This window comes from Antedon mediterranea, chromosome 4 (genome assembly GCF_964355755.1).
Source record: "Antedon mediterranea chromosome 4, ecAntMedi1.1, whole genome shotgun sequence".
NCBI lineage: Eukaryota > Metazoa > Echinodermata > Crinoidea > Comatulida > Antedonidae > Antedon > Antedon mediterranea.
The window spans coordinates 6,025,721-6,052,807 of record NC_092673.1 but is presented as its reverse complement, the minus strand read 5'-3'; the positions used below and the strand labels follow the sequence as shown (position 1 = coordinate 6,052,807).

The 27,087-nt window shown below is 37.5% G+C and overlaps 1 protein-coding gene and 1 pseudogene across 1 annotated transcript; both read right to left on the bottom strand.

Annotated features, from left to right (window-relative positions):
- Positions 1–24,516, bottom strand: LOC140046726 (uncharacterized). Its single transcript, XM_072091428.1, has 2 exons — positions 24,479–24,516; positions 1–1,438 (listed from the first exon to the last, which is right to left on the bottom strand). The coding sequence occupies exon 2, from the start codon at positions 1,264–1,266 to the stop codon at positions 1–3; it is 1,266 nt and encodes a 421-aa protein (XP_071947529.1). The 5' UTR covers positions 1,267–1,438; positions 24,479–24,516.
- On the bottom strand, positions 4,589–5,762 carry LOC140046722 (uncharacterized; annotated as a pseudogene).
- Positions 24,517–27,087: the final 2,571 nt, after the last annotated feature.

Sequence of the window (27,087 nt, the reverse complement as noted above, 5' to 3'; positions counted from 1 at the left end):
TCACTTCTCTATTTGTCTAATTTTACTGGCTTCGAAATCTCCTTGTTTAAACATTTCATATTTTTCTTTCATTAGTAATCTTAATTCCTTTGAAACCCATGGTTTATTATTTGCATAGATTTTTACGAATTTGATTGGTACAATAGAGTCCTCACAAAACTTAATATATGCTGAGCATCTTTCTACCGTGTCGTCAAGTGAATCGCTCTTAAACGTATCCCAATCTGTTCTATCAAAACAATCCTTTAGATCATTTATAGCAACTTCTGACCATATCTTGACCGGTTTTTTAATGATGTTAAATTTTCTTAATTTCTGCTTATACTTTGGCAATAATTGAATAAGATTGTGATCCGATTTCCCAATTCCATTTTTTGCTTTTGCCAGGTACGCATTCGGTATATTTCCATAACATTCATCCAATATGCTGTCTTTCCTCGTCGGTACCTTCACGTATTGATGCCAATGAGGTAGTGCTCTTTTAAGCATAAAATGATTGAAGTCGCCTAACACCAGCTTTAACGCATCTGTTGACTCGCTCTCTAATAATCTCATTTCCTGTGCGATTTTTTTCCCTGCTTCTATACGACTTCCTTCTTGTTGAACATATGCAACTGACACAAAGATCTGTGGTATTTCTCTCGGTAAGTAAAAAGGGCGTAGTGCAATCACAATGAATTCAACATCTTGACAGCAATGTTTTTTTACTACCTTGATGTTGTTACACCAACGTGTGTTAATGTATGCGCAGACACCACCGCCTCCGTCCTTTCCTGTAACATGCAGATCTCTATCTCCCCGCACGCATGAGAACCCATCAATACTGACATCTGCAGTGGTATGTTGGTCTTTAAACCACGTTTCGGTGAAACACAGTAAGCTAGATTCTCGGAAGTCTTGTAATGCCATACACGCTTCCAGTTGATCGAGCTTGTTACACAGGGATTGAGCATTTCCAAAAATAACAGTTGGTAGAGGAAGACGATTTAATCGTCTGAGCCTTCCCTTAATTCCTCCTCTGCGTCCCCTTTTACGCGGCTTTGGATTGTAATTGAGATTTAGGTTGCTAGGCCCATCTGTGTTTGGATTTGGCCTTAATTGCAACAACTCCTCGCGGCTGTATGTGATTTTCACGGGCTGGTGATTTCCCATCGCAGCTACCGGAACCGTCATTTGGGCCGCGTAACTGCAGCATAATTCACTCGAAAAAAAGAACAAACTGGTACAGAGCCATAGACTAATCATTTTTCTCCGATTCATATTCATGATTTTTGTTGAAAATAAACACTGTGCAACACTTATAACAACAAAAACGACATTTAGTGCAGATTCTACTTCAGATATTTATCGTCTTTCAACTTTGAAGGTTCTTTTCTTTTGATGAATTTGAAAACAGACTTCATTGCTTTTGATGGTGTCTCTTCGTTCTTTGTTGTACCTATAAATATACATTAAAATATTATTAAACGCTAATGTTTGTTCTCCGTTGGCAGGTGTTATGAATGTGTTACTAATAACATAAATCCAACCTGATTAATACAAAATTCAACGTACTATTAGCAAAATCACTGGTTAATTAAATATACTAGATGGTACGCTCGCTTCGCTCGCGTACCATCTAGGTCATGTCCACAGATAGTTCTCGAATACACAGTAATTTCAGCGTAAAAAAACTGGCGATTTCAAAACGTACCGCAGGACTATAAATACATTTTCGTTTTCAGAAACGAATAAATAGACACGATGATTAATGTAGTCAACTAAAATTAGCACCCTGGGAATTAGGCCTACTTCCGAAGGAGAAACTTGTCTTAAAAATGAGTCCGAATTTTTTATTTGAACTCATTTAAACAAACCCAATTTGTGTTTTTTTTTGTCTTTTATGGGCTCGTCCCACTTTTATTTCAGTTTGCAGTAAAAATTAAAAACAAAGGTCATGTTCTCCATTTTTCTTGTCACATGCAAGTGACGCATACATATTTGTGATTATTGTTAAAACGTGTTTTCTTTTAATGACATAGTATATTTAAAAGTGAATAAAAAAAAAATTTACAATTATTAAAAACATTTACTTATGACCTACATACAATATATATGCAAACATGCTGAATATTGCGGATTTCATATAAATTATTAAAATTGTCTAGAAACATAATCAAGGGTTACATTTAAAATCACTTGAAATAAAAAAGGGCTACACATTTATATTAAAACTTATACAGCATATGTCACACAAATATAAAATACAATTGTAAATCGTAGGGAGAGAGATCTCCAGCACATATATATTTTAATTATTCAATAAGTCAAATATCTTGTCTTTACTATTTTTTCATTTCTGATCAGCAGTATAAAAGTTATACGAATACTCATTATTTATGAGGTTTATAATTTCATTTTTTAAATAGACCCCAAATATTCTTCTTCTTCTTTATATATTATGGAGGATTTATATATACAAAAAGTAAAAACTGAAATTAATTCGTTTACAAGTTTGTTTGTTGTTCCCAAAATTACATTAACCCACTTTGGGAAGTCTTGCTGTACTGTAACCTCATTTGGAAGACACTGAACCAGCATATCTTTAAACTTTTTCCAGACTGGTTCAATAGTTTTACATGCAATTAATAAGTGTTCTTCATTTTCTATATGATTCTTACACTTACATTTGTCTGTTGTGGATAATTTCCATTATAGTCTTTTTTTACATATAAGGATTTGATGTAAAAACAACTTAAAATTAAATCGAGCTACTTTTACAATGTGTTTCATTCTACATACTTTTCTATTCCATATTTCATTCCAGTCAATAATTTCATCTCTAAATTCTATTTCCCATTTCATTTGAGGATTTTGATATTGAAAATGTGTGTAGTTGGTCACTTTCTTGTCGATGCTTTTATTGTAGAACGTAATTTATTTATTTTTCTCTGTTCTGGGTTGACCAACTAGCATAGGTGTTTAGCACCTGTTTGGTCTTTCCGTGCCTCCTTTTATAATTGTTTTGTCTTCTTATGTTTATGGCAGAAATTGAATAAATAAAAAAAATAAAAATAATAATAATAATAAATATATCATTTATAAACTGCTTATAATAGTAAGACGATCTTATCCTATTATGAAATATATTATGTTCTCTTAATTGTATATCTATACGTGCATTTTCCAACCTTATTTGTTCTTTCCATATATCAGGTATTGCATTTATTGTTGCAAAATATTCAATTAATCCATTCTGTTTATTCGAAATAATAAATAAATAATAATTTCTGCTGCAGACAATAACCTGTTATTAAACGAATATATCATTTACTGTTTTGTATCCAGAGTTTAACCAGGTGTTGACATATAGAGATTTTCCCTCAATTGATGTTATGTAAATAAAGGCTCCGGCCTCCCTAACTTGTGTGGGATTGCGGTTGACACGTGCAACAATAATGATACTGTACCAGGTAAATCGTCTTGATTTTATCTCACAAAAAACATTTATTGGAATGTTTAATAGGCAAGCAAAACAGGCAAGCAAAACAGGCTCAGTTTATAGCAGTTTAATTTACTTATACATTTTAGCATTTATTATTTGCTTTATAGCAAGGAGAACACACCTCTCCTTGCCAGTCACCCAGGCCAAAGAGAAAGATGTCTCCTTGGATACAGCTCTCTAGGCTTGGGTGTCCAGCAGGGTTCCCATCCCCCATGGGCTATTCCATTATCAAAAAATCAAACAAAATCACTGAACCATAACATGTTCCCCGTGATGACTATACTTGGCCCCCAAGTATTGTAATCTGACACACTGTCGCAATATAAAAGTATACTGATTATTAGATACCCGATTGTTGGTTGAAATAGCATTGGGATGCCACTCCTCGTTAAGACATTCTGCAATGGACTCCTAACCATCATGTCATGCCAACTGTTAAGGTGAAGATACTAAATACGGAGCCAGTACGGTCCCTCTCAATAGCAGAAGTATGAGGAATTTCCAATGCGAGTCCACCCATCATGGCCCTTGTTACCATGACACTCACCCGATCAGTAAAGTTCTGATCGCACCTCATGACCACTGCTAAAGGTTCACCCATAAGACTGCTTTCCAACGCAACTAACAGCTCAAGGAGCATGACCAATCCAATAGGTGCCACCATACGGCTTCATACCCTAAAAACTATAACTACAACTCACAGGTTACCCTATAATCATTACCCTGTGACAGATCAATTCATTATATAATACAAGCTTCAGAGATTGTGTTACTTTAAACCATTATTATCAACTTTTCAATCATCTATAAATACATCTCATGTTACATGATACAAGAACCTGTGTGTACCTAATTATTTTCAAAATACCATATTATGACACCATAACATGCTGTACTCTTAAACTTAAATACCTATTAACAATTAGGTAAACAATAGTAACATAATTATAACAATAACTCTTGTGCAGTAAAGATTGATGAACACTAAACACTTTATCATCATAGATTATTTAGCTTAAAATGGTTTAACAATTACAGAAAAGTAGCACAAAACAATAGAAGGTGTGCATACATAAAATTCAAGTTCATAAAATAAGTCAACACTTAATGGCGAGAAACTGTAGACTTTGGCCATTTCTCAGGGTTACTATGAAAACCTCTAGTTGATCTTGATGATCGTCTGAGTTGAGGTTCTACTTGTTGGTGTATTGCATCCTGCTGTGGTAGGTCATGATGTGTAAATACCCAGGTTGGCATATCATCTTCTTCATCTGAGTCACTTCCTACAATGTCTTCAGTTGTTGCTTCCCTTGGATCAACAATTAAGAGTTTTCTATTTACAGTACGTGTTGGGCCACCCAGGAGAGGCCGAATCTTGTAAACGTCTCCAGCGTCGTTAACCCAAACTATGATGTAGGCATCGTGATGAAACTTGTCTTCTAACTTGTGTCTGCCTTCAAAAGCACACCTTTTCAACAGTACACGATCTCCAACGCTCAGTTGTGGACTCATCTTATGTATATTCTGCTTCAGTGTAGAGTTTTCTAGTTTCCTTTCAATGTTATCTTTTGCCACTTGATGGGCTTGTTGTATAGCATCAGCTTGTTGCTCGATGAAGTCCTCTCCCAGTTTTCCCATGAATTGTTGAGAAGTTGGTCTAATGGCGTAAACGGTTCACGTCCATATAGGAGGCGAAATGGTGAAACACCAGTAACACTGTGGGGTGTTGAATTATACAAGAACACTAAATGTCCAAGCAACTCTGGCCATTTCCACAAAGGGTCCGGTTAAATCTCTCTGTTTGGCCATTGCCCTGTGGGTGATATGGCGTGGTCCTGGATTTGTGAATGCAAAGTTCCTTAATGACTAGGCCTTCGAAGTTTCTCCCCTGGTCAGAGTGAAGCCGCTGTGGTGCACCATAATAATTGAACCACTTTTCTTGAAGGACTTTTGCTACTACTATGGCTGACTGATTTCGGCAGGGTATAGCTTGTGCAACCTTAGTAAACGCATCTGTTAGAACCAAGACATCCTCGTAACCACCTTTGCCCTTATCAAGTTTGAGAAAATCAATAGCTAACAACTCAAATGGACGGAATGCGATTAGATGGCGTCTAGGCATGCGAATCATGGGACACATTGCCTTGGATGTTGTGCAAGTGAAACATTTCTTAATATGTTGTCGGACATCATCTTGAAGTCCAGGCCAGAAACATCTTGTCTTCAAAATGCCAATAGTCCTATTAGCACCTTGATGACCCCATCCATCGTGTGCCATCTCTAGCATTTTGTTGCGAAGACCATGTGGAATGAGTAGTTGTCGACAGTCACCTGTGTTACATTTAACTTCTCGGTATAGTACTCCTTCCCACTCCTTTAAATGTGTTTTCTGTTTTAACCAACAGAGTTATCAGTAATTGGTTGCCCAGGTTTCCAGTTGGTTTGCCAATACTCCCAAACCTTTGCCAATACTGCATCGCTTTGCTGGAGGTTCGCTAATTGTTGATGAGTGTAGGACGGAAACAAACTATGTTTTTCATCTTGAGGGTGAATTTCTTTAGTAGTTTGATTTGCATTTCGGATGTTGATGGGTACTAAACTACAGGCTGTCACTTCTTTTACCATTACTGTAACATCACATGCTTCAGCATCTGGACATCTGCTTAGTGCGTCTGCACACTGATTGCTCTTTCCAGGTTTGTACTTAATGTCGATATTGAAAGGTGCGAGCTGAGCCACCCAACGATGTTCCGTTGCTCCTAACTTGGCTGTCCTTAAATGAACTAATGGGTTATGATCTGTAAAGACAGTGCATCTTGATCCTCTAATGTATGATCCAAACTTTTCTGTTACAGCCCATTTCAGAGCGAGAAGTTCTACTTTGAAGCTTGAGAGATCTGCATAATTCTTTTCAGCTCCACGAAGGCTGCGGCTGGCATATGATATGGGGTGAAGTTTTCCATCTTCGTCTGCTTGCATTAAGCATGCTCCTAGACCACTGAAAGAAGCGTCCACTTCTATAACAAACTCCTTACCGAATTTGGGGTAGGCCAAGACAGGTGCTGTTGATAGTGCTTTCTTCAGTGTCTGGAATGCTGTTTCGGCTTGTCCACTCCATTCAAACGATAGCTTCTTCCCCGCATTTCTGGTTTTCTTTCCGGTCAATGCATGTAATGGAGCAGCAACTTTCGAGAAGCCAGATATGATTCGTCTATAGTACGATGCAAGTCCCAAGAATGAACTCACTTGCGATGAATCTTTGGGAGTAGGCCACCGCATAACTTTCCCTACCTTGCTTGGGTCTACCGATATTCCATTTTTGTTGACGATATGACCTAGATGAGTCACTTCAGTCTGGAACAACTTGCATTTTCCACCTTTTAACTTCAAACCACACTTCTGTAGTCTCCTGAATACTTCAGCTAACCCAGGGCTCGATTTTTGAAATTTTACTAGCTAGACCACTGGGCTTGTTCAATGTGAGTTTCACTAGCCCACTGGATGTTTCACTAGTCCGCTTATTGACTAAATCTTACTGGGTATATACCGCACACCTGAATCAAAACTAACTAAACTACTGTAAGTTCTAGTTAGTTTATACAGTAGGCCTATGCTGTAGTTTAAAAAGGTCAATAACCATACTATCGGCTATTCTTGTACAAAATGTGCCATTAGACTGGATAGAAACACACATGTTTTAAACAATTTAAAACGAAAAAAAAACCACAATTTTCAAAGTTATATTATTTTATTTGACTAATAGTTCAAAGGTCAATAGTTGTAGAATCGGCCATTTTTTGTAAAAACATTTCATTATAATAAATATGAATGTATAGTTTCTGAACAATTTGAGCCCTATTTCGTGTCTCTCCGATTATTGGTTACTGAGATACGATAAATTAAGGTCAAAGGTCAAAATGCCAGAAATAAGACTTGCATCCATTTTTTGAGAAAATGTGTCATTAAAGTGAATATAAAAACATATATTTAAAACATTTTGACACCAAAATTAATTATCTGTGACAAGTGGTTCTCGAGATATAGGGTAATTATAAAAAATGGCCGCCATTTTTAATTATGCAAATTAAAGGCTTAGATGGCCGAATTTCGCTTGGGATCCGCCATATTCGTAATCAGCAAGGTCGAAATATCCTAAATCAAGTGGATCCCAGCTTCTACCCAAAAATGCTTCTTGATTCGTTTTCTAGGCTGTTTTTTTTTTCAGAAATCTACTAGGCCTAGGCCTATAATAAATAATATAGGGCTAGGCGTAGAACTAGGCCTAGAAATTAAAAACAAAAATTAAGTACCTGTATTTCACAAAGTAATACAAAAAAAATATTAATGACAAGTTACTAAGTATCATTTGAATATTACATCTTAAAAATGTAATTAAGGAAAGGGTATTTGGCTGTGTTTACATACGGCGGTCACACACGCGATGCTTGCTAGAAGAGCTAGACCAGCTGCTGGGATGGTGAGACTAGAGCACATGTTTTGTCACTAAATTTGGGTAACCAAATTGGTTGATTTTTTTCGGAGAAAAAAATTAATTAAAATTCCAAAGACAGAAGTGAAGAATCTTCCTCTAATTAATAAAAATAGGCCTACTTCTATTAATTTTTTTTTTTATTAACTATATTTTATACATTAAAATTGATTTGTTCAATAAAAGCAACCATTTGGTTGGTACTTGTTCTGGCTTAAAAGACTAGTTGAGGCATTTATCTGACACCGCACTGGATACACTGTGAGGTGTAATGGAAGTAAATTGGCACTTGAAAGCAGACAGGGGAATCCCCTTATTGGTGACTTGTGACTTGACACGCTGATTTAAGGAGCGTGATTAGTTGCTCTCCTTCGTTAACTTTAACGAGGAACGTGATTGCGAAGGCGCTCTATAAAAATGATGGACTACAAACAATTAGGCCAGTGGCTAGAGTATTTTAATAATGCATTTTAAAAGTCTAGGCCTAAATGTTCTCTAGCCTAATTATTTACACACTAGACACCCGGGCTTGTTGGGTGGAAGATTGACTAACCCAGAGCAGTTTTAACTAGACATTGTACGCCGGACTAGTGAAATATCGAGCCCTGTAACCGGTCCAAATGTTCTTCAAAAGTGTTTGAAAATACCAGGATGTCATCCAAATACAATATCAATTTTTCGAGGTTTAGGTCACCAAATATATTTTCCCTAATTCGCTGGAATGTTCCTGGACTATTACACAATCCTTGAGGCATGCGATTGAATTCGAATAACCCCCAAGGAACTCGAATAGCTGTTAATGGGACGGAGTCTGGGTGCATCGAAACTTGAAAATATCCATGAGAGAGATCCATAGGTGAAAAATATTTGGCTCCACCTAAAGCCTCAAGAGTCTCGTCAATCCGAGGTAACGGGAACGAATCCTTGATTGTGATTGCATTGAGTTGTCGATAATCCACACACAGTCGCAATGCTCCTGAGCTTTTCCGTACAAGTACTACCGGGCTAGCGTACGGACTAGAGGACTTCTGTATAATTCCTTTATCGAGCATGCCTTGTAGCAGCTGTTTGACTTCGGCCATTTGTGATGGTGGTATTCTACGATAGGGCATACGGATTTGCTTGTCAGTGGAGATTTTGATTTCATGTGGAATTAAATCACAATATCCAAGATCGAACTCGCCAGTTGAGAAAACCTCTTTATGATCTACAAGCAATCTTGCAACTTGGTCAATTTCATCAGGATCGATGTTATTGAGACTTACTCCAAATGGTAGTTCCAAGATTTTGCCATCTCTACACACATGTCTCTCACAGGTATTTATTTGCGTTAGTGGAATGGGTGAGCTGTTAATTACTTGACTCTCATCAGTATAAACTTCTCTAACATCTACTTGTAGAACATCATCTGTCTGGAATGTAACTACATGAGCTTGTTGAACTAGCTCTACTGCTGCTGCTACCATGGTTTTGGGTTTTAAGATTAGTTCTTCGTTAGTAGAATTCGAAACAAGCAGACTCACTTGTGAAACTCCGGATACACAACCTTCAATTACCTCCAGACCTTCTCTATCACTGGATGATTTAATTAACCATAGACTCTTAACATCTTTATCAAGCCTACATGTGGCATCAAAACAGCATTCTAGTCTTTTTACTGATCGTTGGGGAACGACTTCTAACAAATCTTTGGTTAGTACACCACGTTTCCCACATGTTACTTTGGACTCTGCTGTTTCATTAGACATCTTCAGGCTATTAATCACCATGCTTAGGTTTTCGAATAAACGAATAATCGTAGGGCATTACATCCTAGTATCAAAGGAAAATCTTGCTTACGTCCACATTTAGGTGAATTGCTTTCTACCACCAGAAGAAACCCAACGACGACCGTCTTATTTCCTATGGTAACAGGTATCTGTACATAACCTTCAACTGCTATTTTGGTTCCTGTAACTCCAACAATCTTAATAGCGGAATCTACGTTTTCCATTGGACCAATACGAGGCTTCAGTATTGAATTGTATACATCAGTTGGGATTATTGAGGCTTCGGCTCCTGTATCAAGAATGCAGCCGATCCATGCACCAGCAATATCCAACATCATTTTCAGGCTCGGCGCCAGTAGTCCCAACCTAGTCGATTCAGTTTGATCCTCACTTTTCACCCTACTCTCATGTGCAACAATAGGCAGTTTATCACTCCCTCCTACCACCTTGCCTCTGATGGCGGAGGGCAGAAGTTTTCCGGGTGCTGTACTCCTGCGGACTGCTGCATAGCTGGTTGTGTGGTTCGCTGTTGCTGCATGGTTTTCTGAGATGGGTAGTTCATCTGCGGCTGGTAAGTTGCCTGTGGCTGACCAGTTATTGGTGGTTGGTATGTTGGTCTAGGTTGATTGACTACCTGTGGCTGGTAAGTTGTCTGTGGATGACTAGTTATTGGTGGTTGGTAATTTGGTCTGGGTTGATTGACTGCCTGTGGCTGGTGCATCTGTTGAGGTGTAGGTTGAATTTGGTAGGCTCCTTGAAGTTGGGGAACTGGTGCTTGGTGGTAAGCTGGTTGAGATTTGTAGCTTGGCTGTGGTTGGTGAATAGGTGTCCTGTGACCGATTTGTGTTATGGCACTGGCATTTATAATGACCCTTCTGCCCACACTCGTAGCACTTAGCGTCTTTAATTGACCTGCTTTTAGTACTTGTACTCCATGGCCTATCCATTTTCTCGATCACCAACCTTAATTTGGCCATTTCATCTTTCAGGGTGTTGACCTCTTTGGATAACTCATGACTCCCGGTTGATTGATTGTTTTGGTCACGATGAAAAGTATTCGCCACTTGATCAGCATGCACCTCGTATACACCATGGGACCTTCTAGAGATTGGTTCCTGATCTTGAAAAAAATCAAGTGCACTTCTACGCATTTCCATAAACGTCCTGCCCCTGCAATCAATTTCTATTCGCCGCAACTCCCGCTGCACCCAATTCTCACGGACACCTCTAACCAATCTTTCTTTCAGAGTATTATCTTTTAGTCTTGCCATTGCAGTTCTTTCACCAGCATCTGTCGTTGCTGTTTCCATTTTTCCATACAGTCTCATTAGTGCTAAACTAAACTCTGCCAGGCTTTCTCCATCTTGTTGTACACGATTATGTAGAGTCTCACTCAACGAAGCATTTGTCTCAAGTGGACCAAAACGTTCTTTCAACACATTGATTATCCGCTCATGGTTGCTTCGCACATCAACCCCATAACACATCAGTTCTTCTTTAGCACTGCCACCCAAATGGTCCAACAAGGCTTGAGCTTTCTTGGCATCTGCCAGTCCATACTGATTTGCGTAGGCTGAGAAATCTTCCAGCCACTCAGTCAACGAAGGTTCGTTGGTTGCCTTGGAACCTCTAAACTTGGTCAACTTGATTCCAGGATGGACATGATGGACGTTGATGCCTTGAAGTGCAGTTGCTATTGTTTGTAAAATCTGCTGTGTAGAAGGACCTTCTCCGTTTTCCATAGCCATCGTAAAAAGTATATAATTATAATATGATTATGTAAAAAGTATAGGTCTTCCATAAACTGGGGCTGCTTCCTTAAATAACGTACTTTTTACCTTTATCTTGTCTTGTGTTCAATCCCACTTCTGACACCACTGTAAAAGGCTCCGGCCTCCCTAACTTGTGTGGGATTGCGGTTGACACGTGCAACAATAATGATACAGTACCAGGTAAATCGTCTTGATTTTATCTCACAAAAAACATTTATTGGAATGTTTAATAGGCAAGCAAAACAGGCAAGCAAAACAGGCTCAGTTTATAGCAGTTTAATTTACTTATACATTTTAGCATTTATTATTTGCTTTATAGCAAGGAGAACACACCTCTCCCTGCCAGTCACCCAGGCCAAAGAGAAAGATGTCTCCTTGGATACAGCTCTCTAGGCTTGGGTGTCCAGCAGGGTTCCCATCCCCCATGGGCTATTCCATTATCAAATACTTTGTTTCCTCAGCCGTAATTCCTCAATTTGCATTTGTGTTAGCAGGTGTAACGAACGGCATGCAAACCTTTTTAGTCGCGTGGAAGCGACTCTATAGTTCACTATGTCGGTCTGTCTGTCGGTCTGTCTGTCGGTCTGTCTGTCGGTCTGTCTGTCTGTCTGTCTGTCGGTCCGGTATCACTATGCGTTTTATCGCTTTCTGACCTTATCTTGATATCAGTTTAATCTAGCTAGGTCAATTTTTCACAGTATATTCCTTATGGCCAGGAATCAATGTGGTTATGTTTCCACGGTGCGCAATAAAAAATGACGCGGTCTACGCACGATTTAACGAAATCACGTTTGTAATCATATCTTCACAACCATGAATCACAATTAAATAAAATTTGGTACTCATAAATTTCAGGGCATAAATCATCATATGGCAATACAATTACGTGCGTAGCGCATGTAACGCATGCGTACGCGCGCTTAACATTTTCAAAATTTATTTTCGATGAAATAAGAGTACATTTCAGGCAATTTTAAGCGTTTACAAAATTGCCATGAGTGCGCATATTTTTGCGCGCGCACTGCGCGTTAAATGTTATTGCGCACTCTTTTTGCCCGATTTCTGTTTTCTTGACTTACTTTTCAACTCGAAATTACGTTATACGAGCACGTCGAAAGTGACAGGCTACGCACGTGTAAATTAAAAAAAAATAAATGTTTTTAAACATTTCAACATTTTTAAACATGTTCAGTAATTTCGGTCAGTATAGTTCACTATGTCGGTCGGTCGGTCTCTCTGTCTGTCTGTCGGTCTGTCTGTCGGTCCGGTATCACTATGCATTGTAGCACGCGACTTAATGGCTGTTGGCCTTGTTATTCTTTGTCTCTCTCTCTCAACTACCGACCGTCGAACAAGCAGGACGTATTTGTTTTACTTACCGTTATTTGTTAACTCAAGGAACTTTGCGTATCCTGTACATGTACAGAAGAAACTATATTATTGGAATATATTATGTTTATATAATTACGGAGCCAAGTATAAGAAGTTACTAATGATATTTGGACCCAATGCATGCTCTCACAACACAGTATAGTTTATATATATTGACTACCTGTGGCTGGTAAGTTGTCTGTGGATGACTAGTTATTGGTGGTTGGTAATTTGGTCTGGGTTGATTGACTGCCTGTGGCTGGTGCATCTGTTGAGGTGTAGGTTGAATTTGGTAGGCTCCTTGAAGTTGGGGAACTGGTGCTTGGTGGTAAGCTGGTTGAGATTTGTAGCTTGGCTGTGGTTGGTGAATAGGTGTCCTGTGACCGATTTGTGTTATGGCACTGGCATTTATAATGACCCTTCTGCCCACACTCGTAGCACTTAGCGTCTTTAATTGACCTGCTTTTAGTACTTGTACTCCATGGCCTATCCATTTTCTCGATCACCAACCTTAATTTGGCCATTTCATCTTTCAGGGTGTTGACCTCTTTGGATAACTCATGACTCCCGGTTGATTGATTGTTTTGGTCACGATGAAAAGTATTCGCCACTTGATCAGCATGCACCTCGTATACACCATGGGACCTTCTAGAGATTGGTTCCTGATCTTGAAAAAAATCAAGTGCACTTCTACGCATTTCCATAAACGTCCTGCCCCTGCAATCAATTTCTATTCGCCGCAACTCCCGCTGCACCCAATTCTCACGGACACCTCTAACCAATCTTTCTTTCAGAGTATTATCTTTTAGTCTTGCCATTGCAGTTCTTTCACCAGCATCTGTCGTTGCTGTTTCCATTTTTCCATACAGTCTCATTAGTGCTAAACTAAACTCTGCCAGGCTTTCTCCATCTTGTTGTACACGATTATGTAGAGTCTCACTCAACGAAGCATTTGTCTCAAGTGGACCAAAACGTTCTTTCAACACATTGATTATCCGCTCATGGTTGCTTCGCACATCAACCCCATAACACATCAGTTCTTCTTTAGCACTGCCACCCAAATGGTCCAACAAGGCTTGAGCTTTCTTGGCATCTGCCAGTCCATACTGATTTGCGTAGGCTGAGAAATCTTCCAGCCACTCAGTCAACGAAGGTTCGTTGGTTGCCTTGGAACCTCTAAACTTGGTCAACTTGATTCCAGGATGGACATGATGGACGTTGATGCCTTGAAGTGCAGTTGCTATTGTTTGTAAAATCTGCTGTGTAGAAGGACCTTCTCCGTTTTCCATAGCCATCGTAAAAAGTATATAATTATAATATGATTATGTAAAAAGTATAGGTCTTCCATAAACTGGGGCTGCTTCCTTAAATAACGTACTTTTTACCTTTATCTTGTCTTGTGTTCAATCCCACTTCTGACACCACTGTAAAAGGCTCCGGCCTCCCTAACTTGTGTGGGATTGCGGTTGACACGTGCAACAATAATGATACAGTACCAGGTAAATCGTCTTGATTTTATCTCACAAAAAACATTTATTGGAATGTTTAATAGGCAAGCAAAACAGGCAAGCAAAACAGGCTCAGTTTATAGCAGTTTAATTTACTTATACATTTTAGCATTTATTATTTGCTTTATAGCAAGGAGAACACACCTCTCCCTGCCAGTCACCCAGGCCAAAGAGAAAGATGTCTCCTTGGATACAGCTCTCTAGGCTTGGGTGTCCAGCAGGGTTCCCATCCCCCATGGGCTATTCCATTATCAAATACTTTGTTTCCTCAGCCGTAATTCCTCAATTTGCATTTGTGTTAGCAGGTGTAACGAACGGCATGCAAACCTTTTTAGTCGCGTGGAAGCGACTCTATAGTTCACTATGTCGGTCTGTCTGTCGGTCTGTCTGTCGGTCTGTCTGTCGGTCTGTCTGTCTGTCTGTCGGTCCGGTATCACTATGCGTTTTATCGCTTTCTGACCTTATCTTGATATCAGTTTAATCTAGCTAGGTCAATTTTTCACAGTATATTCCTTATGGCCAGGAATCAATGTGGTTATGTTTCCACGGTGCGCAATAAAAAATGACGCGGTCTACGCACGATTTAACGAAATCACGTTTGTAATCATATCTTCACAACCATGAATCACAATTAAATAAAATTTGGTACTCATAAATTTCAGGGCATAAATCATCATATGGCAATACAATTACGTGCGTAGCGCATGTAACGCATGCGTACGCGCGCTTAACATTTTCAAAATTTATTTTCGATGAAATAAGAGTACATTTCAGGCAATTTTAAGCGTTTACAAAATTGCCATGAGTGCGCATATTTTTGCGCGCGCACTGCGCGTTAAATGTTATTGCGCACTCTTTTTGCCCGATTTCTGTTTTCTTGACTTACTTTTCAACTCGAAATTACGTTATACGAGCACGTCGAAAGTGACAGGCTACGCACGTGTAAATTAAAAAAAAATAAATGTTTTTAAACATTTCAACATTTTTAAACATGTTCAGTAATTTCGGTCAGTATAGTTCACTATGTCGGTCGGTCGGTCTCTCTGTCTGTCTGTCGGTCTGTCTGTCGGTCCGGTATCACTATGCATTGTAGCACGCGACTTAATGGCTGTTGGCCTTGTTATTCTTTGTCTCTCTCTCTCAACTACCGACCGTCGAACAAGCAGGACGTATTTGTTTTACTTACCGTTATTTGTTAACTCAAGGAACTTTGCGTATCCTGTACATGTACAGAAGAAACTATATTATTGGAATATATTATGTTTATATAATTACGGAGCCAAGTATAAGAAGTTACTAATGATATTTGGACCCAATGCATGCTCTCACAACACAGTATAGTGGGTAAGTTGGATCTCACTAAAGTGGTGACCCCGACGTGATCAAACGAGAGTGCTTTGAATATTTTAATATTTTTCTTCGTCGTTGTTGCAAGATTACTTTGAGTTGTCGTTGTTTGATACGTGAATTGAATTATGGCGAGACCTTCTCCGGTAAGAGCTACACCGATCAAAATGGCCGCTAGAATGGATGAGGCACCACCTGTTGCGGCTGCTGTAAGTTTAAAATTGCCGCCATTTTGGCCGAATGACCCACTTATTTGGTTTGCGCAAGTGGAGGCTCAGTTTGTTACCGCCTAATATCGCACAAGAGGTTCGGGATTTATTGCTAAGCCCTCCATACCAGAGACCATATACCCATTTGAAATCGGAATTGGTTAAAAGGACATCCGTGTCGGAGCAAAAGCGTCTTCATCAGTTGTTAACAACGGAAGAATTAGGTGATCGCAAGCCTAGTCAGTTACTACGCAAGATGTACCAATTGCTGGGGAATCGTGATTTAGAGACATCCATCCTGAAGCAGTAGTTTGTGCAAAGATTGCCTACTAATGTTCAATTGATATTAGCGTCCACCCGTGAGGATATGGACCTTTCAGATCTGGCAGCGTTGGCCGATAAACTTTTGGAAGTTTCTCCACCACCACCTACTATTGCCACGACAATTAAGGATACAGGTGCACGCGCAACGTCAGACGAATTACGAGAATTGAGAGCTGAAGTTAGTAAGCTGACCAGCCTCGTTTCTTCCTTGGCGAAACAAGTCAGAGGCAGAAGCCGTAGTAAACTACGTGAAGGCCGAAAACGCTCGCCCTCTGCTACATCTAATGATGGTTTATGCTGGTATCATCATCGATATGGTAACCAGGCACATAAATGTAATTCACCATGCTCTTTTTCCTCACAGAAGGCGGGAAACGACCAAGCCAGCGACTAGAGACGGCGACAGCTGCTGGCGTTGGCGAAGGTAGTTGTCTATTTTTTAGTCGCGTGGAAGCGACTCTATAGTTCACTATGTCGGTCGGTCGGTCTGTCGGTCCGGTATCACTATGCGTTTTATCGCTTTCTGACCTTATCTTGATATCAGTTTAATCTAGCTAGGTCAATTTTTCACAGTATATTCCTTATGGCCAGGAATCGATGTGGTTATGTTTTCACGGTGCGCAATAAAAAATTACGCGGTCTACGCACGATTTAACGAAATCACGTTTGTAATCATATCTTCACAACCATGAATCACAATTAAATAAAATTTGGTACTCATAAATTTCAGGGCATAAATCATCATATGGCAATACAATTACGTGCGTAGCGCATGTAACGCATGCGTACGTGCGCTTAAAATTTTCAAAATTTATTTTCTATGAAATAAGAGTACGTTTCAGGCAATTTTAAGCGTTTACAAAATTGCCATGAGTGCGCATATTTTTGCGCGCGCACTGCGCGTTAAATGTTGTTGCACACTCTTTTTGCCCGATTTCTGTTTTCTTCACTTACTTTTCAACTCGAAATTACGTTATACGAGCACGTCAAAAGTGACAGGCTACGCACGTGTAAATTAAAAAAATATAAATGTTTTTAAACATTTCAACATTTTTAAACATGTTCAGTAATTTTGGTCAGTATAGTTCACTATGTCGGTCGGTCGGTCTGTCTGTCGGTCGGTCCGGTATCACTATGCATTGTAGCACGCGACTTAATGGCTGTTGGCCTTGTTATTTCTGATCGTACTTCGGGACTTAGATTCTTAGTTGACACTGGAGCGGAGGTTAGCGTGTTACCTCCATCAATAACAGACAAGTTGCACCGAAAAACTGACTTTGTATTGCAAGCAGTAAACAAATCTACAATATCTACTTATGGGGAGCGTTCCTTAACAGTTGATTTTGGATTTCGACGCACGTATAGGTGGATATTTACTGTTGCTGATGTGCCTAATGCGATTGTTGGGGCCGACTTTTTACGACGTTTTGGTTTAATTGTGGACTTAAAAAATCGCAAACTTTTCGATGCTACTACTAGTATCACTGTCAAGGGAATAGAATGTACCCTAGCATCACTTAGTCCGGTCTTTCCGACCCCAAAAGTAAATCCTCGTTTTCGGGAAATATTAAACAAATATAAAACGATTACCAAACCATGTTTTCGTAATGGAAGTGTGAAACATAACGTTACACATCAGATAAATACAAATGGGTTGCCAGTTTGTGCCAGACCTCGCCGACTGTCTTCTGAGAAATTGAAAATTGCACGGGCTGAATTTGATCATATGTTACAATTAGGAATTATACGGCCCTCAGATAGTAACTGGTCGATGCCGCTACACATGGTGCCTAAAGGAACAACAGGTGATTGGAGGCCATGTGGGGACTACCGAGCGTTAAATAATGTGACTGTTCCAGATATGTACCCCATCCCTCACATTCATGACTTTACCGCGACTCTCTCGGGATGCAAGATTTTTTCTAAGATAGATTTGGTACGTGCATATCATCAAATACCCGTCGATCCTAAAGACATTTCAAAAACCGCTATTACTACGCCGTTTGGCATGTTCGAGTTCTTAAGAATGCCATTTGGTCTTCGAAATGCGGCACAGTCATTTCAGCGTTTTATTGACCAGGTGTTGCGGGGTATGAATTTCGTGCCAGCATGGATACTGCTGAACATGAATTGCATCTTCAGGCACTTTTTAAACGTCTCGATGAATTTGGTATCATTGTTAATCCGTCCAAGTGTGTATGGGGTGTGTCTTCACTACAATTTTTAGGTCATCAAATTAACGAGTTTGGGATACAGCCATTGTGTTCCAAGATTGAGGCGATTGAACAGTTTCCAGTACCAGATACTGTGCGTAAGTTACGTGAGTTTCTGGGATTAATTAATTTCTACAGACGGTTTATACCTAGATGTTCGGATTTGATTCATCCATTAACTGATTTACTTGTCGGTAAACCTAAAAAGGCGATTGAACTATCTCAGACGGAAATTGAATCGTTCAACAAGGTCAAGTATGCACTCGTCGAATCAACTCTTCTAGAACATCCACATCCTGACGCTGCATTGTGTTTAATGGTAGATGCGTCAAATTGCGCTGTAGGTGGTGTATTGCAACAAATGGTAGCAGAGATTTGGCATCCACTTGCATTTTTTTCCCGACGTCTAAATCCGGTTGAAAGGAGATATAGTACTTTTGGACGGGAATTACTAGCTACCTATCTTGCAGTTAAGCATTTTCGCCACGTTTTAGAAGCTAGAACATTTTATATCTTAACTGACCATAAACCTTTAACACACGCACTACATTCCAGCGCAGATCGATATTCGCCGCGAGAGATACATCACTTAGACTACATCTCACAGTTTACCACGGACATTCGACACGTCAAGGGTAGCGAGAATACCGTAGCAGACGCACTGTCACGTATGGACTTGAATGCAGTGTCAGCTTCATCGGAGCTTTCTATTGATTATGACGTCATGGCTAGGCACCAGCAAAAAGATGCGGAGTTGCTCGAACATCAGCATAAGTCTGTTTTCAAGTTGAGAGACGTCACTACTGGTAATCATAGACCATTCGTGCCCAAAGGTATGCGTAGGTTAGTGTTTGACTCTTTGCATTCACTTTCTCATCCAGGGATTCGAGCTTCACTAAAATTAATCGCTTCACGGTATGTTTGGCCTGGTATGAACAGTGATGTGTGGACATGGGCTAAGTGTTGTTTAAAATGCCAGAAGAATAAGGTTCATCGCCACACTGTAACACCATTAGGTACGTTTGCGACGCCCGACATAAGATTCGACCACGTCCACATAGACTTGGTAGGACCACTACCTTCATCGGATGGTTATACTTACCTACTTACATGTATCGATCGCTTTACAAGATGGCCAGAGGCCATATCAATCACTAATATTACCGCTGAAACTGTAGCCAAAGCGTTTGTCACTGTTTGGGTATCCAGATTCGGCGCGCCATCCACCATCACTACAGACCGTGGTCGGTCGTCAGTTCGAATCGGCACTATTCACACACATGCAGAATATTCGACCAGTGCCAACACGAGCGAATCAACGCACCGCACAAATCCACGACGATTTGCGTGAATGTACTCACGTGTTTGTTCGTTGCGATAGCGTAAAGAAACCTCTTCAGTCTCCTTACAATGGGCCATTTAAAGTTTTAAACAGAACTGACAAATACTTTGTTTTGAGCATCGCAGATAAACATGAAACTGTTAGTTTGGACAGACTAAAAGTCGCCTATGTTAATAATGATAAAGCTATTAACAACTTTCCAGAATCGTCAAGGCAACCGGAAGCAGTGCTTTCCTCAACCGCAAGTACTATTCCAGTCGCACCTCCGCCACGGCAAACGCGTAGCGGACGACATGTACACTGGCCACGTAAGCTTGCAGATTATGATTATTGTGCTGGAAGTTTTATACTAGAAACATTTTTTTTTATTCATCGCTCGCTAACATTTCATTTGCGATCTAGAGGGGAGCTGATGTAGAGGCAATTTGCATATGTGTTAGCAGGTGTAACGAACGGCATGCAAACCTTTTTATTCTTTGTCTCTCTCTCAACTACCGACCGTCGAACAAGCAGGACGTATTTGTTTTACTTACCGTTGTTTGTTAACTCAAGGAACTTTGCGTATCCTGTACATGTACAGAAGAAACTATATTATTGGAATATATTATGTGTATATAATTACGGAGCCAAGTATAAGAAGTTACTAATGATATTTGGACCCAATGCATGCTCTCACAACACAGTATAGTGGGTAAGTTGGATCTCACTAAAAACTTTAAAGCTGCTTTCAACATATTTATATAAAATACTGGCATATTTTTTAATTTAGTATGCGCTTCAGTATTTAATTTACTACAATTCACAGTATAATCAACTGGATGCATAGTAGTTTGGAATACATTTCCAAATACCTGGGTTAGGATTTAACAGTCTCTTAACCCAACTCAACTTCAGAGAGTCCACTATATGGCGCTTGACCTTTGACAAGATCGCCTAAAATTTATAATTTAAATCTACGATACTTAGTATTGTATATTCAGGAATAGCCGCTCCATAGTCTCTTTGCTTTTCTTCCTTATATCTTATTCTTATTAACTCAAAATTATTTTTACTAACAAACATTACTATTTGTATGCCTAGGCCTAGTGTGTAAACATTATTGACATAATTTCATAAACATCTTCATGTCGTACAACTACTCATAACATTTTTTCTCAACTTTCTATCATCTAAAAGTCGTAGTTAGTCATGCCTCGGGTCACATTCTATGGTCACCGTACAGGTAGGCTACTACATTAGTACTTCTATGAATGGATGACTAGCCGGTGACAATAACGCTAGTTGGTCATACCCAGTACCGTTTTAATTTTACGATCATTCGGGAAACCACCTCACGACGACATATTTTTAATTTCAACACTCAAACCATCCGAACCTGGACTTTTGTTGAGTTTCATTTTTTCTATAGCATTTGTAAGTTCTTCTACTGATATTAATCCTTCACATTTCACAGAGTTGTCATAAGAAAGTGTATTTATTTTAGCGTTTCTTACATACTTATTTATCCTACCCTGTGGAATTGTTTTACATGCATACAACTTTTCATAAAAGCTTACTTGTTCTTTAAATATTTCATCTTCATTGGATGTGTATTTTCTATTATTTTTTAATAGTTTTGTAATATGTTTCCTTTTTGCGTTATTTTTTTCTAATCCTAGGTAAAATTTATTATTTTTTTCTCCTTTCTCAAACCATTCAATCCTGGATCGAATTTTGGCGCCTTGCGCTTCTATTAGATATATATTTTCCAAGTCGTTTGATTTGCTTTTTAATGTACTTTCCATCTTTATGTCATATGTATTGTCTAATTTAAATGCAAGTTCTTTCTCTTTTCTTTTTTTTTATTTCTTTCTTTTTTCTTTATAACAGAATATATTCTTTTATTTTTACTTTCAAAAGTTCCCATAATTGGGTAGGGTTGAGGTTATATTCATTTTTTTTTTCTTTTTCAATAATTTTTTTAATGGTCGAGGAATATACTTCATCAGAAAATATACTATTATTTATTTTCCATATTCCAGGCCCTTTTTTGTGTTGATTATCAAACAACTTAAGTGATATCGCTTGATGATCTGAAAGAATTGATGGCCGAATGTCTGTATACTCCAAAAGTCTAACCTTCTGTAAGTATCTTTGCGTCGCCAGGTGATTGTGATTGAGTTGTCTCCAGATGTCTATTAATTTATGTTTAGCCATGCATTTTTTAAAGACCAGTGGGGAATTATCGTATCTTGGTATACTATTCTTCTGGTCAACGTTTCTATCTAATATACAGTTCATGTCTCCTCCAATAATAATATATTCCTCATTTTTATTACACAATGTATTAATCTTTTTTTTTTAGTTTTTTAAAAAACAATGCCCTTTCTTTATAATTATTAGGGGCATATGTATTTATTAAGTTGTATGTATTATTATTGTGTTTTACACTAAGGATAATAATTCTACCCTCTTCGTCAATATATTTGCATTCTGTATCTTTTATATCGAAACCAGGCTTAAATAATATAGTTACACCTCTGCTAGTCGTTGTTCCAAAACTATGGAACATTTCACCCTTCCATAACATACTATTACAGCTTATTAATTTTTGATCAAAATGAGTTTCTTGTAACAAAGCAATATCAACTTTCTGTTCTTCTAACCATTTAAAAATCATTCTCATTTTATAACTGTTTCTCATACCTCTAACATTTAATGACATTAAATGCAGAGAATTATTTTTTTTATTTTTTATCATTTTTTATATATATTTTTTTTATTTTCTTGACTAATATATTAATACAGATATAAGTCAAAATACAAAAATTGCCATGAATATGATTTAACTTACAGAGTCTGATTGTTTGCCTTACTTTTCAATGGTTTTTTCCCCACTTTCTGTTAGCTTATTTCTTTTTCCGGCAGCATAGTTTTGCCTATCTGTAGCGGCTTCACTGACTGTGGGTATTTCCGATTTCTCTGAAATAGCGTAGTCTGTTGGTCTAATTCCTTTGCTGTTAGCTTTATCTGTGACTTTACTTGCATCTACTTGACTTGTTTTCTTCTTTTCACGCTTTTTTGCTTCTTTTTTTTCTTGCTTGGAGATATCGAGTTCCTGACTTTCTGTGGGTAGGTCTTCTTCTAATTTGTTGTACTCTTTCATCTAATTCAATAGAGTCTGGTGTATTCTTTGGGTTGGCAGGTTTATTAAGCAGATCCTCAAGAACTTCTATTACGTCTTTTCTCGTTTCATTTTCATTTTCTTTCATTTCATTTGCATTACTGTCAAGTTCGATTTCCTCACTACATTCGGCTGAATGGGTTTTTTCTTCGTCACTGACACTAGCAATTTGAGAGAATTGTGGTAAATGCTGTTTTGTTTCTGATGTTTGATGCTGTTTTTCTGCTGCATCGCTTGTGTTGTTTTTACAGTTCTTTGCTAAGTGGCCAGTTTTATTACAGATGTAGCATGATATTTTCTCTAGTAATTTTGGACACTCTTGAGCTTTATGACCCAGCGGTTTCAAGGACAGTTACAAATTGCTGAAGCGTGAACTGCACGGATTAGTAGTTACTAGGCTGTGTTGTTAGGATAAACAAAGCACTGTTTAAAACCCAATTTGTGTTTTGTATATAACATTAGAGTTAAGGGATGGGGAAGAGGATGGGAAGAACGATTTTTTAATATATTCTTTATCCACTCAGTAACGAAATATTGTTTTAAATGTTTTATAGGCCTATCAATAATATACCACTAAACACAGTAAAACATTTACGATTTAATACTTTTTTTAAACTGTCCCTGTTATCGTCGATTAAAATAGTAAAGTACATGTAACGATACACCACTACAACGTTTATATTTTTAATAATTATTAATTAATACAAACGTTGAGAAGCAACTGTCAGTAATAAAGATTTTATTTGTATATTATGTGTTTATATATCCAGCAGTAGAGCCTACCCACAGTCACAGTAATAAATGTTCTTTGTATATATATCTAACAGTAACCACATTCACAGTAAGAAAATTTCGATTCTAATGGCGACCAAAAATGGTTAATACGTATTTACAATATTGTCAAAGTGGGAGTCTGAGAGATTGGAATGTTCCATTCATCGCAAATCAATACATTTGTTAAACGTATATTAAATCTATCAAAATAGTATTTTTTTAAAGAAAAACAACATCAACATTATGATACTGCACTCGAGCTGTTCAACCGGTTTTCAGCTATTAAAAACAAATATCGTAGGAGGAGATGGGAAAATGCGAAGCATCCTCGTATTATTGTGTGCAGGTATTTTTCAAGAGGACATCCATTAGACAGTGTATACCACAATCGGAAAACACCCCTATTTGGGGCAAATCGTTGGACCTAAATTTGTTTTAATTGTCAACAACTAATTATCTAACTCAATTTAATTAGTAAACAGGGTTACATCAGGTGGTTAAAATCAGTACCGATATTCTAACCAACTTTATATACCATCGAGTAAACATTCTAGAAATAACGCGCGATTTACCGAATTTTGCCCTTACGTAAATTTATATATGGATTCTTTTATAGAGTTGCTGGTAAATATGAAAAAAATCTACTGGTGCACTGATACATTTATGAAGGTTCTACTGTATTTAGAAATAAATCTCTATTAAAATAAACTTACCAGCTGAATATTGCTCCACATCTTTTTTATAAAACATTTGAGGAAGATAATCATCAAGCTCTTTATCAGAAGAAACCCAATTTCTTGCCCGCTTAAAAAGAGAAATTTGATTATACTGTATATAAATAAAAGGATAGTGTAATCCGTGGTTCTGGTGGTAGAAAAATTATTGTCTTGGATAAGATCTTTAAAACACATTTAAAAACATGCTATATCTTGTAGGCCTACTTTAGTAAAGATTATTGTCTTGGATAAGATCTTTAAAACACATTTAAAAACCGGGTGTCACGAAACCTAAGACCTAAGATCACGAAAGCTAAGACCCAAGACCTAAGATTACAAATATTTATCTTTCGCACCTGCCTTGTATTTTAACTCCCAACATTTATTCTGAATACCACACCTTAGAATTGGCACTTTCATGAAAAAGAATCACATAAAAAGTAACAAATACATTTTTAAATTGATGATTTTACAGACGTTTTTCTCGCACACAAAATGACTAGCCTACAGTACAGTAGTAGTATACCCCATGGGCCATGTTCAATGTTTTTGTTTCTATGGAACGTCAAAAGAGCAAAAATTATATAGAGGGCTGAAAACTCTGTGGAGTCCATCTACAGTGTGGATGGAACAATGTAAAATAAAAATTGTAATGATAATAGTATAATCATGCAAGTACGAAGAAATAAATACTGGCAAATAAATTTTAATTTAAAAATCATGATAAGTTTTTTGTTTCGTTTTCTTTCTGTTTTTATACTTTTACTATTATTGTTGCTCTTTTGGCGCTCCATAGAAACAAAAACATTGAGCATGGGGAGCTCGAGGAGTTACATTACAGTATACAAAGAAACACATCTGTAAAATCATCAATTTAAAGGATTTATTTATTTGTTATTATGTGTTTCTCCTTCTGAAAGTACTTATAAGTCCTAATTTTAAAGTGTGGTGTTCAGGATAAAGTTAGTCAACAAATTTGGAGTCAAAATACAAGAAAGGCAGGTGCGTAAAAAAAACATCCTCTGAACCAACACAATGGAGTAAATATGTACCAACAAACAACCCGTCAAGTTTGTTTGTTGTAAAGAAAAAATATACATTTACTCAACGGGCGAAAATAATGTGAGTTTATCTATGTTTTGCGGTAGCATTAAATTATATTTATGGTAATAAATTAAACCTACTGTGTTTAAAATTATGTATGGATAAACAAGTATTGTTTTTAAGCTGTAGTATATCTTAGTATTTGTAATCTTAGGTGTTGGGTCTTAGCTTTCGTGATCTTAGGTCTTAGTTAGGGGGTCGGAGCTTTCGTGATCTTAGGTTTCGTGACACCCTTTAAAAACCTGCTATATCTTGTAGGCCTACTTTAGTAAAAATTATCTACACATATGTTTCTTTTTGATTGGCAACAGGTGTTTTGATTTAAATTAGTATAGTTAATATGAAATGCCATGTGTGCCAAAATAAATATTATTATGAATATTACGCTGATTAATTAAGCCGTCTAGAATCTAGATTAGGGCCGTCTGGTGTACTACAGTAGTTAAAATACCTGAATAAGCCATCCACGATGCATAGGTGAACTCAATTGATAACCTATCTGGTGTTCAAAATCAGTAAATGCAATTGCAAATACACACTTGTCTAATAATTTATTATCAAGCTAGAACAAAATGATATGAGGATGAATCAATTTTAGTATGCTTAAGAGTATCTTTGCCATTTGATTGGTGAATTTTGTATCATTTTATGTGCATTATTTTCTCCCATTCAAAAAGTAAATATTTGCACTGTCAGCTATGTGTAAGGCCTGACTATTGTGTGCTGTCTATACAACTATTTACTATTTAATTGTCTGCCAACAAGTAGCTGCCAATAAAATGTTGACATTATATTTTGTACACATTGTTTACTTACAAGGCTGAGCACAACACATCCTCCATAACCATGGGCAACAATTGCTATATGAGTTTTAGTATCATGTGCAACATTTAGTAGCTTCTCAAAAACATACTTTCCATGTTTTACTGGATTTTCACTACCCTGTAAAAACATATTTTGGAAAAAGCCAAAAAAGTAGTTTTAAGTGACAAAAACAATAATAATTATTCATTCTCCAGTTGGAAATTATAAACAACATAAAATGTATAGTTTGTTTCATGTCATTACTAGCTTACTCTAATTTTTTTTCCATCTTCATTTTCATTTGTGTTCAAAACAAGAACTTCATACCCTTCCTAAAAAAAGCCAATAAAGTAAACAAAATTGTAAGCACACATTATTCATCAGGTCATCATTACAACACATTTTAAATATTATTAAAGTTTGTATGAATTTTGTTTGTTGTTTGTATGTAATGAAAGAAAATAGTAGAAAACACAACTAGCAGCAATTGATTAAAAACAAACAACCACACAATTTTGAAATCAAAACTTTGAATTTTTCTTACATATTTAAGTTAATGTAATACTATCACTATGCAAAATCAAACATTAGGTTTTAAATTCATGAATTTATTTGATTTTAACATTTACATCTCAGATGGATCTCATCATATTTTATTTTGTATTTACAAATTATAAATCAACTTTATTACCTTCATT